Source organism: Lithobates pipiens, unplaced genomic scaffold (genome assembly GCF_037356315.1).
Source record: "Lithobates pipiens isolate NorthernLeopardFrog02 unplaced genomic scaffold, aLitPip1_a1.2 Scaffold_27, whole genome shotgun sequence".
NCBI lineage: Eukaryota > Metazoa > Chordata > Amphibia > Anura > Ranidae > Lithobates > Lithobates pipiens.
Genome location: NW_027507788.1, coordinates 1455138 through 1469280, shown reverse-complemented (window position 1 = coordinate 1469280; position 14143 = coordinate 1455138). Strand labels below are relative to the sequence as shown.

At 53.5% G+C, this 14143-nt stretch overlaps 1 protein-coding gene across 4 annotated transcripts in view; it reads right to left on the bottom strand.

Annotated features, from left to right (window-relative positions):
- Nucleotides 1-14143, bottom strand: part of LOC143933051 (tyrosine-protein kinase STYK1-like) — a 19994-nt gene extending 5851 nt beyond the window's left edge. Inside the window, exons 1-9 of one of the 4 annotated variants that reach the window (XM_077456009.1) lie at nucleotides 13137-14143; nucleotides 6779-6840; nucleotides 6226-6366; nucleotides 5266-5481; nucleotides 4983-5164; nucleotides 4724-4795; nucleotides 3229-3446; nucleotides 2818-2858; nucleotides 1465-1561 (exon numbers count right to left, since the gene is read on the bottom strand). In XM_077456009.1, the coding sequence (XP_077312135.1) occupies nucleotides 1465-1561; nucleotides 2818-2858; nucleotides 3229-3446; nucleotides 4724-4795; nucleotides 4983-5164; nucleotides 5266-5481; nucleotides 6226-6366; nucleotides 6779-6806 (995 nt within the window). In that variant the 5' untranslated portion in view covers nucleotides 6807-6840; nucleotides 13137-14143. Of the gene's footprint in view, nucleotides 1-1464; nucleotides 1562-2817; nucleotides 2859-3228; nucleotides 3447-4723; nucleotides 4796-4982; nucleotides 5165-5265; nucleotides 5482-6225; nucleotides 6367-6778; nucleotides 6841-13010 lie in introns of all 4 variants that reach the window. The other 3 variants (XM_077456010.1, XM_077456008.1, XM_077456011.1) reach the window with 3 other exon arrangements.

Genomic DNA, 14143 nt, shown 5'->3' with positions numbered 1-14143 from the left:
GTGTGGTGTGACCGGTGTGGTGTGACCGGTCTGGTGTGAGAAGTCTTGTGTGAGAAGTCTGGTGTGACCGGTGTGGTGTGACCGGTGTGGTGTGACAGGTGTGGTGTGACAGGTGTGGTGTGACCGGTGTGGTGTGACCGGTGTGGTGTGACCGGTGTGGTGTCACTGGTGTGGTGTGACCGGTGTGGTGTGACCGGTGTGGTGTGACCGGTGTGGTGTCACTGGTGTGGTGTGACCGGTGTGGTGTGACCGGTGTGGTGTGACCGGTGTGGTGTGACCGGTGTGGTGTCACTGGTGTGGTGTGACCGGTGTGGTGTGACCGGTGTGGTGTCACTGGTGTGGTGTGACCGGTGTGGTGTGACCGGTGTGGTGTGACCGGTGTGGTGTGACAGGTGTGGTGTGACCGGTGTGGTGTCACCGGTGTGGTGTGACCGGTGTGGTGTGACCGGTGTGGTGTGACCGGTGTGGTGTGACCGGTGTGGTGTCACTGGTGTGGTGTGACCGGTGTGGTGTGACCGGTGTGGTGTGACCGGTGTGGTGTGACCGGTGTGGTGTGACCGGTGTGGTGTGACCGGTCTGGTGTGAGAAGTCTTGTGTGAGAAGTCTGGTGTGACCGGTGTGGTGTGACCGGTGTGGTGTGACCGGTGTGGTGTGACAGGTGTGGTGTGACCGGTGTGGTGTGACCGGTGTGGTGTCACTGGTGTGGTGTGACAGGTGTGGTGTGACCGGTGTGGTGTGACCGGTGTGGTGTGACCGGTGTGGTGTCACTGGTGTGGTGTGACCGGTGTGGTGTGACCGGTGTGGTGTGACCGGTGTGGTGTGACCGGTGTGGTGTCACTGGTGTGGTGTGACCGGTGTGGTGTGACCGGTGTGGTGTCACTGGTGTGGTGTGACCGGTGTGGTGTGACCGGTGTGGTGTGACCGGTGTGGTGTGACAGGTGTGGTGTGACCGGTGTGGTGTGACAGGTGTGGTGTCACCGGTGTGGTGTGACCGGTGTGGTGTGACCGGTGTGGTGTGACAGGTGTGGTGTCACCGGTGTGGTGTGACCGGTGTGGTGTGACCGGTGTGGTGTGACAGGTGTGGTGTCACCGGTGTGGTGTGACCGGTGTGGTGTCTTCGGTGTGGTGTGACCGGTGTGGTGTGACCGGTGTGGTGTGACAGGTGTGGTGTCACCGGTGTGGTGTGACCGGTGTGGTGTCTTTGGTGTGGTGTGAAGGGATGAATATTACCGCCCCGGAATGTGGTGACTTTCCATAAAAAATAAAAACCTGTCTCAGTAACAGGCGAGTCTTAGCTGGAGTTGGTCTTTAATTATCTAAAAGGAAATGTCCCTCCCCTATGAAGAGCCGTATTGGGTCTGTCACTGATCCTCTGCTGCCCTCTAGTGGTCCCCATGTCACTGTGCACCCCTCCCCCCATTAACCCTTCATTCTCTGACGTGTGTGCGGACACTCCCTACTCACAGCCGCTCTCCACATTGTTGCGGTTTCGCCATCCTGTAATTCTTCTTCAGCGTCTTTGGAATCTTTGCAGGATCCACGTCCGGGTACGGCGGGGCGCCTGAGACAGAGACACACATCCCAGTTATATCTGTTACTTTGTATCTCTTTATAAACATCGATCAGACAGGAGATGGAGAGATACAAAGTAACATTGTTTATAAACATTGATCAGACAGGAGATGGAGAGATACAAAGTAACATTGTTTATAAACATCGATCAGACAGGAGATGGAGAGATACAAAGTAACATTGTTTATAAACATTAGTCAGATGGGAGATAAACAATGCTACTTTGTATCTCTCCATCTCCTGTCTGATCAATGTTTATAAACAATGCTACTTTGTAGATTATTGGGACTTTTTGGGCACTTCAACTAGACAGTAATTGACAACATGAATAAAAAGTTCACAATTTATTGAATTACATCATTAAAACATTCCATCATATCTAATGATCGAATAACATTGTCTTATTGTCGGTATTTCTCAGCAGTACAGAGATAAACACTCAATACTCTTCTTAAATTATCAGCACTTATTCCTCCCCTGAGGAAGCCCCACAGGGTGAAACATGTTGGGAGTGTTAGATATTAGAGATTATTAGATATATTAGATATTAAATATTATGGAATGTTTTAATGATGTAATTCAATAAATTGTGAACTTTTTATTCATGTTGCCAATTACTGAATTCCTGTCTAGTTGAAGCGCCCAAAACGTCCCAATAATCTCCTCCCAAATCTTCCTATGAAGGGAGCTCAGAATCTGGTCTCCTTCACCCACACTACTAACTAATGTGACTCTGTACACCTCCCCATAATGTATCTTTGTAGCCAAATCTTTCTGTTTCCAGTCAGGAAAGGGTTAGAACCCCTGGCAGATTTTTGTCCCCCTGGTCATGGTCCACTGGGGAGATTTTCCTTCACTTCCTGTCCTGGAGACACCACAGGAAGTCAGAGTGCGGGAAACTCTCCCTTATACAGATGTCACCAGGAAAATGTATATGATCTGAACTGACCTGCGGCTCCATTTATAATCTCTGCAGATAAAACATTTTATGACTTTTCCAGCTGACTCAGCGGAATCTCACCCCTCATTCACCTTTCTTATCACCGCTATATATAGATATATACAATAGTATTGGGACACCTGCCTTTACACACACATGAACTTTAATGACATCCCAGTCTTAGTGTGTGTAAAGGCAGGCGTCCTAATATTTTTGGGAATATAGTGTGTGTGAGAAGGCAGGCGTCCCAATACTTTTGGTGATATAGGGTATACAATGCACCGTACACATGACTCCGCCCTTACCTAGAGTCACCAGCTCATACAGGAAGATGCCGAACGACCACCTGCAGGGAGAGAAGGAGATGTGAGAAGACGCCATCGGATGATCACATTTACGATTTGTATATGAAACGCGTCGGGACTGAGTGCCATTCCCATGGAAAAGATCAAACCCGCAAGATGATTGGCTGGCTCTGCATACAAATGGCTGAAGTGAGCGGAGCGATGATAATGTACATGGAAGTGCGTTCATTTCCAGCCACCGGCTGACGCATTTCACCATCTGCTCTGCCCTGATTGGTGGATCAATGATATCAGATCATTAGGGGGTGGCGATGTGCCCCCCCCAGTGTTCTCACAGGAAGTGACCCCATAATAAAATGATTATTCTAGGTCTATGTGGTAGGGATGATCCCTCCCCTCCCCCACACTTACACATCGCTCTTCTCGGTGACGCTCGGCTCTCTCAGCCGCTCCGGCGATTGCCATTTTACGGGAACCCGGGCGGCTCGCCTGGTTGGGAAGGACCCGGTCCGGTGCTGTACACTGGCCAATCCCAGCCCACACAGCCGGACACTCATATCCTCGTGGATGAGGACGTTACACGCCGCCACGTACCCGTGTACCAGATTGTGCGTCCCGCTCAGATATTCCTGGAAGAGAAATGGAGCAATCACTCAGGGGAGGGGGAGGGGTTTGACCTCTGGTCGGGGGGCGGAGGGGGGTTCTGATCTCTGGTCGGAGGGGGGGGGGGGTGTTCTGATTGATCTCCAGTCGAGGGAGGATGATTCTGATCTCCGGTCGGGGGGGCAGGGGTGTTCTGATCTCCAGTCGGGGGGGGGCGGGGGGGTGTTCTGATCTCCGATCGGGGGGGGGATGGTTCTGATCTCCAGTCGGAGGGGGGATGGTTCTGATCTCCAGTCGGAGGGGGGATGGTTCTGATCTCCAGTCGGAGGGGGGATGGTTCTGATCTCCAGTCGGGGGGGGGGGGGTTGTTCCGATCTCCAGTCGGGAAGGGGGGGTGTTCTGATCTCCAGTCGGGGGGTGGTGGTCTGATCTCCAGTCGGGGGGATGGGGGTGTTCTGATCTCCAGTCGGGGGGGGGGAGGTGTTCCGATCTCCAGTCGGGAAGGGGGGGTGGTCGGATCTCCAGTCGGGGGGGGGGTGTTCTGATCTCCAGTCGGGGGGTGGTGGTCTGATCTCCAGTCGGGGGGATGGGGGTGTTCTGATCTCAAGTCGGGGGGGCGGGGATGGTTCTGATCTCCGATCGGGGGGGCGGGATGGTTCTGATCTCTAGTTGGGGGGGGGACATTAGACAGGGTCTGATCTCCAGCCATTTATTATGGTGATTCTCATTGTCCCGCATCTCAGAGGTTCCCATCCTCTAATCACAGCAATCACACCCCTCCCCCAACTGAAAGAAGAACCGTCCTTGTCTGCTCCAGCAACCAATCAGCTTCTCCCTTCCTGCAGGTCAGAACAGATTATGGGGATAGATTACGGGGGTCAGATTATGGGATCAGATTATGGGGGTCAGATTATGGGGGCAGATTATGGGGGTCAGATTACGGGGGTCAGATTATGGGGGCAGATTATGGGGGGCAGATTACGGGGGGCAGATTATGGGGGTCAGATTATGGGGTATGGGGGTCAGATTATGGGGGTCAGATTATGGGGGTCAGATTACGGGGCAGATTATGGGGGTCAGATTACGGGGCAGATTATGGGGGTCAGATTATGGGGGTCAGATTATGGGGGTCAGATTACGGGGGTCAGATTACGGGGCAGATTATGGGGGGCAGATTACGGGGGGCAGATTACGGGGGTCAGATTACGGGGGTCAGATTACGGGGGTCAGATTATGGGATCAGATTATGGGGGGCAGATTACGGGGGTCAGATCTTTCCACAGTCATTCTGGGGGTTCCTCACCAGGCCGCTCGCCACCTGTGCCGCCATGGAGAAGACATGTTGCTCGGAGATGCTGCAGGCGGCCATCCCCTCCTGCGGAGAACAGATGCATTATGGGAGGAGAATGGGGGGTCAGATATCAGTGAAGAATGGGGTCCGCTGTGGATTATCGGGACTTCTTGAGGTCCTCATAATCCAGAGTCCTCCCCATTTTTGGACACAATACGGGGACTGGATGGTCCCTAAGGACAGAAGACGCCCCCCTCCCCCCCCCGCTTACCTCATGGGATTCCCGCAGGAAGAGCAGAAGATTCCCGAGTGTCATGGCCTCCATGATCAGACACATGGGCGGGGCCTCCGTCTGACACCACAACATCCGCACCACGCCCCCATGATTGCAGACTTCATGGTAGAACTTCAGGAGGTCTATGAAGTCCTGGACCTCCCCGGGACTGCACTTCTCTGGAGGGAACATCGGTGGTCAGCGTTATCGGTGAAATCATCCAACCTATGACATCATCCAACCTATGACATCACACCATCACCTCAGATCTCCCACTCACCGGACAATTCCTTCAAGATGACCTCACGTCTGTCCTCCCCCTTCCCGACAAGAACTGCCCGACTGATTGGACCAAAGTGTCCCACACACAGGACCGCCCTGTCTTCCATCCTCCAATCCTGCGGCAGCTGCTTCATCTCCAGCACGGGGTCCGGGGCCCCGAGAGGATATTCATAGACCCCGCCCATGTTCACCGCCCAATCACCGTCCTCAGCATCTGATGGGAAAAGACAATCACAGGAACCGATTATTGCCCTGGGTGACCGATATTGTACAACCCGACTACACACAGCGCATCCCATCCTCATCCCTGTACCATCCCCCAGAGATCTCCCGTATATGGGGTCACCTCATACAATCTGATCTCCACCCAGAGATCTCCCGTATATGGGGTCACCTCATACAATCTGATCTCCTCCCAGAGATCTCCCATATATGGGGTCACCTCATACAATCTGATCTCCTCCCAGAGATCTCCCATATATGGGGTCACCTCATACAATCTGATCTCCACCCAGAGATCCTCCCGTATATGGGGTCACCTCATACAATCTGATCTCCACCCAGAGATCTCCCCTATATGGGGTCACCTCATACAATCTGATCTCCTCCCAGAGATCTCCCATATATGGGGTCACCTCATACAATCTGATCTCCACCCAGAGATCCTCCCGTATATGGGGTCACCTCATACAATCTGATCTCCTCCCAGAGATCTCCCGTATATGGGGTCACCACATACAATCTGATCTCCTCCCAGAGATTTCCCATATATGGGGTCACCTCATACAATCTGATCTCCACCCAGAGATCTCCCGTATATGGGGTCACCTTATACAATCTGATCTCCTCCCAGAGATCTCCCGTATATGGGGTCACCTCATACAATCTGATCTCCTCCCAGAGATCTCCCGTATATGGGGGTCACTTCATACAATCTGATCCTATGAGATCTCCGTACCTCCCCTCGTCTCTCCGGCATCCCGTTTTTCCCCTCCCTTCCTCCCGATCAGTCTCCATAAGATGATGATGATGGTCAGCAGGGTGGAGGAGGAGAGAATTGTGGGGACGATGATGACGGAATTCTGCCAGCCGCTCTCATCTGCAACAGAGAAACGAGGATGAGGAGAAACCCGACAGACATCCAGAGCAAAATCACACATTAATGGCAATGCTCGCAGATACGATTGTCTATGGGGTGCGATAGTCCGCGCTGAGCGATAGTCTGCGGGGTGCGATGATCTGCGGGGCTCGATGGTATGTGGGGTGCGGTGGTCTGCGGGGTGCGATGGTATGCGGGGTGCGGTAGTCTGCGGGGTGCGATGGTATGCGGGGTGCGATGGTATGTGGGGTGCGATGGTATGCGGGGCTCGATGGTATGCGGGGCTCGATGGTATGCGGGGCTCGATGGTATGCGGGGTGCGATAGTCTGTGGGGTGCGGTGGTCATTGTGAAGGGGCCCCATGGAGGGTTCACAGAGCTCTGTGACTGAAGCGGGAGGTCGGAATTCTTACTCGGGTGGAAATCCTCGGAGGAATTCATGGATCTCGGCGGTCCATCGATCCCGGACCAATCCCTGGAACAGAGAGAAGGACACCGACATTACGGAACAACGGGATGATCTAATTGGATGCTACAGACAACAGACGCCATTATAATGCCCGCCCACACCTCCCTCCAATCAGATTGCTTCCCTCTGTGGTGTCATAGATGATCACATCGGTACTGAGACGGAACCGAACCCCCCCCCCCCCCGATTGAGTGCTTCCGTCAGAATATCCCGCTTCCTCCCAGCCTGAGTAGAGAGATCAGATATTCCAACCGCTCACAAGCACAACACAAGACGAGACTTGCTTAGCTGCTCAACATGGACTGATTTATTAGAACCAAAATGCCAAATATTTATAATACAGCAGAAGACTAAAACCGAACCTAATTAACCTGAGATAATTATCGAAATCAACACTCAGACTAGTTGACTGAGAGATAAGACTTTTCGGCTCCTAGCTCACTAACAATTCAATACACATCACCATAAACATCAACACAGGCTAATTATCCCAACAACAATGTGTGGAATTCTCTACAAGCCCGACTAGACCCATTCACATTATACAAGACAACAGACGGGTGGCTGGAGGTGATGACATTCGCATCTGACAGTGTGTGTCCCAACAGCACGAGGCAACACACATCATATATACATATATACAGCATTGAATCTGTCCAGCACAGAGTATAGTGGGGTTCTCATCCCCCCTGTACCCCTTAAAATCCAGGGCCCATAATCCGTCAGCAAGAGGCGCACTCAGTCCTCTCACAAAGCCTCGGTCCCGGCTCGGTCTGTCACAGGGACAAAGATTGATCACTGATCCAAGCGCAGAACCACCTGGCAGCCAATCAGATCTGACAACAGTAAACTGTCATCTGGTTGCTATGGGTTACGGCGCTTGTCTGAGGAGTTCTGTCTTAGGTGGAGGTGACTCGGATTATTGATCTGCCGGAAGAACCTTGTCCTTAATCAGTGACAGGCGGTATCAGATCGGTGCCACGCCGCCCGCCGCTATCTGATTATTGGAGAGATCAGAGTCCAGCGAGGTCACCGCGTGTCACATGACAACACACACCTCCCCTCCCCCCCAGGGTGACACCAACCTCTCACCAGGTGTACCTCCCCTCCCCCCTGGGGTGACACCAATCTCTCACCAGGTGTACCCCTCTCCCCCCAGAGGACACCAACCTCACAATGATAATCTGATGACTGGTGGCACTGCCATGGTGTTCTTAGAACATTTCCCCGTTCTCCAACACTGAGGTCACATGTACGCTGACAGCTGTGTGTGTTTACTTCCCTCCAGGAGGCCTCAGCGGTGCCAACTCTGAGCACAGCAAAGTCTGCCAGGTCCATGGTGTCACCAGTCTGTGTGTACAGTGCCGGGCATTGATGGTGTCACCAGTCTGTGTGTACAGTGCCGGGCATTGATGGTGTCACCAGTCTGTGTGTACAGTGCCGGGCATTGATGGTGTCACCAGTCTGTGTGTACAGAGCCGGGCATTGATGGTATCACCAGTCTGTGTGTACAGAGCCGGGCATTGATGGTGTCACCAGTCTGTGTGTACAGAGCCGGGCATTGATGGTGTCACCGGTCTGTGTGCACAGTGCCGGGCATTGATGGTGTCACCAGTCTGTGTGTACAGTGCTGGGCATCAATGGTGTCACTGTTCTGTGTGTGTACAGTGCTGGGCATCTATGGTGCCACCGGTCTGTGTGTACAGTGCTGGGCATCGATGGTGCCACCGGTCTGTGTGTACAGTGCTGGGCATCAATGGTGTCACCGTTCTGTGTGTGTACAGTGCTGGGCATCAATGGTGTCACCGTTCTGTGTGTGTACAGTGCTGGGCATCGATGGTGCCACCGGTCTGTGTGTACAGTGCTGGGCATCAATGGTGTCACCGTTCTGTGTGTGTACAGTGCTGGGCATCGATGGTGCCACCAGTCTGTGTGTACAGTGCCGGGCATTGATGGTGTCACCGTTCTGTGTGTGTACAGTGCTGGGCATCGATGGTGCCACCGGTCTGTGTGTACAGTGCTGGGCATTGATGGTGCCACCGGTCTGTGTGTACAGTGCTGGGCATCGATGGTGCCACCGGTCTGTGTGTACAGTGCTGGGCATCGATGGTGCCACCGGTCTGTGTGTACAGTGCTGGGCATCGATGGTGCCACCGGTCTGTGTGTACAGTGCTGGGCATCGATGGTGCCACCGGTCTGTGTGTACAGTGCTGGGCATCGATGGTGCCACCGGTCTGTGTGCACAGTGCTGGGCATCGATGGTGCCACCGGTCTGTGTGTACAGTGCTGGGCATCGATGGTGCCACCGGTCTGTGTGCACAGTGCTGGGCATCGATGGTGCCACCGGTCTGTGTGTACAGTGCTGGGCATCGATGGTGCCACCGGTCTGTGTGTACAGTGCTGGGCATCGATGGTGCCACCGGTCTGTGTGTGTACAGTGCTGGGCATCGATGGTGCCACCGGTCTGTGTGTACAGTGCTGGGCATCGATGGTGCCACCGGTCTGTGTGCACAGTGCTGGGCATCGATGGTGCCACCAGTCTGTGTGTACAGTGCTGGGCATCAATGGTGTCACTGTTCTATGTGTGTACAGTGCTGGGCATCTATGGTGCCACCGGTCTGTGTGTACAGTGCTGGGCATCGATGGTGCCACCGGTCTGTGTGTACAGTGCTGGGCATCAATGGTGTCACCGTTCTGTGTGTGTACAGTGCTGGGCATCAATGGTGTCACCGTTCTGTGTGTGTACAGTGCTGGGCATCGATGGTGCCACCGGTCTGTGTGTACAGTGCTGGGCATCAATGGTGTCACCGTTCTGTGTGTGTACAGTGCTGGGCATCGATGGTGCCACCAGTCTGTGTGTACAGTGCTGGGCATCGATGGTGTCACCGCTCTGTGTGTGTACAGTGCTGGGCATCGATGGTGCCACCAGTCTGTGTGTACAGTGCTGGGCATCAATGGTGTCACCGTTCTGTGTGTGTACAGAGCCGGGCATCAATGGTGCCACCAGTCTGTGTGTACAGTGCTGGGCATCGATGGTGTCACCGTTCTGTGTGTGTACAGTGCTGGGCATCGATGGTGCCACCGGTCTGTGTGTACAGTGCTGGACATCGATGGTGCCACCAGTCTGTGTGTGTACAGTGCTGGGCATCGATGGTGCCACCAGTCTGTGTGTGTACAGTGCTGGGCATCGATGGTGCCACCAGTCTGTGTGTACAGTGCTGGGCATCGATGGTGTCACCGTTCTGTGTGTGTACAGTGCTGGGCATCGATGGTGCCACCGCTCTGTGTGTACAGTGCTGGACATCGATGGTGCCACCGTTCTGTGTGTGTACAGTGCTGGGCATCGATGGTGCCACCGTTCTGTGTGTGTACAGTGCTGGGCATCGATGGTGCCACCAGTCTGTGTGTACAGTGCTGGGCATCGATGGTGTCACCGTTCTGTGTGTGTACAGTGCTGGGCATCGATGGTGCCACCGGTCTGTGTGTGTACAGTGCTGGGCATCGATGGTGCCACCAGTCTGTGTGTACAGTGCCGGGCATCGATGGTGTCACCAGTCTGTGTGTACAGTGCCGGGCATCGATGGTGTCACCAGTCTGTGTGTACAGTGCTGGGCATCGATGGTGTCACCGTTCTGTGTGTGTACAGTGCTGGGCACCGATGGTGCCACCGGTCTGTGTGTACAATGCTGGGCATCGATGGTGCCACCGGTCTGCGTGTACAGTGCTGGGCATCGATGGTGCCACCGGTCTGTGTGTACAGTGCTGGGCATCGATGGTGCCACCGGTCTGTGTGTGTACAGTGCTGGGCATCGATGGTGCCACCGGTCTGTGTGTACAGTGCTGGGCATCGATGGTGCCACCGGTCTGTGTGTACAGTGCTGGGCATCAATGGTGTCACCGTTCTGTGTGTGTACAGTGCTGGGCATCGATGGTGCCACCGGTCTGTGTGTACAGTGCTGGGCATCAATGGTGTCACCGTTCTGTGTGTGTACAGTGCTGGGCATCGATGGTGCCACCAATCTGTGTGTACAGTGCTGGGCATCGATGGTGTCACCGTTCTGTGTGTGTACAGTGCTGGGCATCGATGGTGCCACCGGTCTGTGTGTACAGTGCTGGACATCGATGGTGCCACCAGTCTGTGTGTGTACAGTGCTGGGCATCGATGGTGCCACCGGTCTGTGTGTACAGTGCTGGGCATCGATGGTGTCACCGGTCTGTGTGTGTACAGTGCTGGGCATCGATGGTGTCACCGGTCTGTGTGTACAGTGCTGGGCATCGATGGTGTCACCGGTCTGTGTGTACAGTGCTGGGCATCAAGGGTGTCACCGGTCTGTGTGTACAGTGCCGGGCATTGATGGTGTCACCGTTCTGTGTGTGTACAGTGCTGGGCATCGATGGTGTCACCGGTCTGTGTGTACAGTGCTGGGCATCGATGGTGTCACCGGTCTGTGTGTACAGTGCTGGGCATCAAGGGTGTCACCGGTCTGTGTGTACAGTGCCGGGCATTGATGGTGTCACCGGTCTGTGTGTACAGTGCTGGGCATTGATGGTTTAACTGGTCTGACACCAACCACCAATCACTACCAACTGACACCAACCACCAATCACTACCAACTGACACCAACCACCAATCACTACCAACTGACACCAACCACCAATCACTACCAACTGACACCAACCACCGCCAACTGACACCAACCACCACCAACTGACACAACCACCACCAAATGAAACCAACCACCACCAAATGACACCAACCACCAATCACTACCAATTGACACCAACCACCAATCACTACCAACTGACACCTACCACTGCTAACTGACACCAACCACCAATCATTACCAACTGACACCAATCACTGCCAACTGACACCAACCACCAATCACCACCAACTGACACCAATCACTGCCAACTGACACCAACCACCAATCACCACCAACTGACACCAACCACCAATCACTACAAACTGACACCAACCACCACCAACTGACACCAACCACCACCAAATGACACCAACCACCACCAAATGACACCAATCACTACCAATTGACACCAACCACCAATCACTGCCAACTGACACCTACCACTGCTTACTGACACCAACCACCAACTGACACCAATCACTGCCAACTGACACCAACCACCAATCACTACCAACTGACACAAACCACCAATCACTACCAACTGACACCAACCACCAATCACCACCAACTGACACCAACCACCAATCACCACCAACTGACACCAACCACCAATCACTACCAACTGACACCAACCACCAATCACTACCAACTGACACCAACCACCAATCACCACCAACTGACACCAACCACCGCCAACTGACACCAACCACCACCAAATGACACCAACCACCAACTGACACCAATCACTACCAATTGACACCAACCACCAATCACTGCCAACTGACACCTACCACTGCTTACTGACACCAATCACCAACTGACACCAATCACTGCCAACTGACACCAACCACCAATCACTACCAACTGACACAAACCACCAATCACTACCAACTGACACCAACCACCAATCACTACCAACTGACACCAACCACCAATCACCACCAACTGACACCAACCACCAATCACCACCAACTGACACCAACCACCAACTGACACCAACCACCGCCAACTGACACCAATCACTACCAACTGACACCAACCACCAATCACTGCCAACTGACACCAATCACCAATGACATTAACCTTTTGACCATGATGACACAGAATAATAGGATAGCGCCCCCATCTTTTGTATAGGGGAGGGGGGCTCTGTCTTTAGAGGTAACTGACAGTCCAATTGGAGAACACCGATTGGCCGGTCCATGGAATTGAATTTGATCTCTGAGCATAAAAACTGTGAAAAATCATCAATAATTCTCCATCATCTGTGTGACAGAAACCGGCCATACACTGTACAATCTGATTGTACAATCTCCAACACAGGACACGCCTCCTAACCAATCTGATTGTAAAATCTCCAACACAGGACACACCTCCCAACCAATCTGATTGTACAATCTCTGACAGAGGACACACCTCCCAACCAATCTGTATACAATCAGGCGAGTCCTGGCAGTACATAGCTGATGGCAGATATAAAGGAGATTGTACAATCAGATTGTATGGAATGTATGGGGGGTCATATATCACCTTCCATCGTTATCTCATCTCGTTCCTTGGTTCCCCTCTGTCCTTCTCTGGTCTCTCCTATCCGGTGACACCGAGGATGGGGACAGTGATCCTCCATAATCAGAGAATTCCCCCCCGAGGTCTCACCTGTGGGTTGCAGTGAAGAGTCAGCTCTGTGGTCCGCTCAGGTGACAGTGACACTTCTTCTTCTGTGGTTGGAGTTTAACCGGAGGAGGGGCAGAGTGACAGACACAGGATGAGTCACAGAGGATGTCACCTGGTGTCACCGCCATCCCCATCCACCGGGGGGACAGAGGATATTGGGGGATCAGAAGATATTGGGGGGTCAGAGGATAGTGGGAGGCTCAGGGGATATTGGGGGTCAGATGACATTGGGGGGTGAGAAGATAATGAGGGGACAGAGGATATTGGGGGTCAGATGACATTGGGGGGTGAGAAGATATTGGGGGGTCAGAGGACATTGGGGGTCAGAGTATATTGGGGCTCAGAGGATATTGGGGGTCAGAGGACATTGGGGGTCAGAAGATATTGGGGATCAGAGGATATTGGGGGATCAGAAGATATTGAGGGGAAAGGGGATATTGGAGGGCAGGGGATATTGGGGGGGGGCAGAGGACATAGGGGAGTCAGAGGATATTGAGGGTTCAGAGGACATCGGCGGGGTCAGGGGACATTGGGGGGTCAGAGGACATCGGCGGGGTCAGGGGACATTGGGGGGTCAGAGGATATTGAGGGTTCAGAGGACATTGGGGGGTCAGAGGACATCGGCGGGGTCAGGGGACATTGGGGGGTCAGAGGATATTGGGGTCCAAGGATATTGAGGGGGGTCAGAGGATATTGGGGGGGTCAGAGGATATTGGGGGTCCGAGGATATTGAGGGGGTAAGAGGACATTGGGGGGTCAGAGGATATTGGGGGATTCGAGGATATTGAGGGGGGTCAGAGGACATTGGGGGGTCAGAGGACATTGGGGGGTCAGAGGATATTGGGGGTCATGAGATATTAGGGGGAGGGTTCAGAGGACATGGGGGTGTCAGAGGACATTGGGGTCATGGGATATTGAGGGGGGGTCAGAAGATATTGGAAGGTCAGAGGACATGGGGGGAAGTGTCAGAGGATATTGGGGGATCAGAG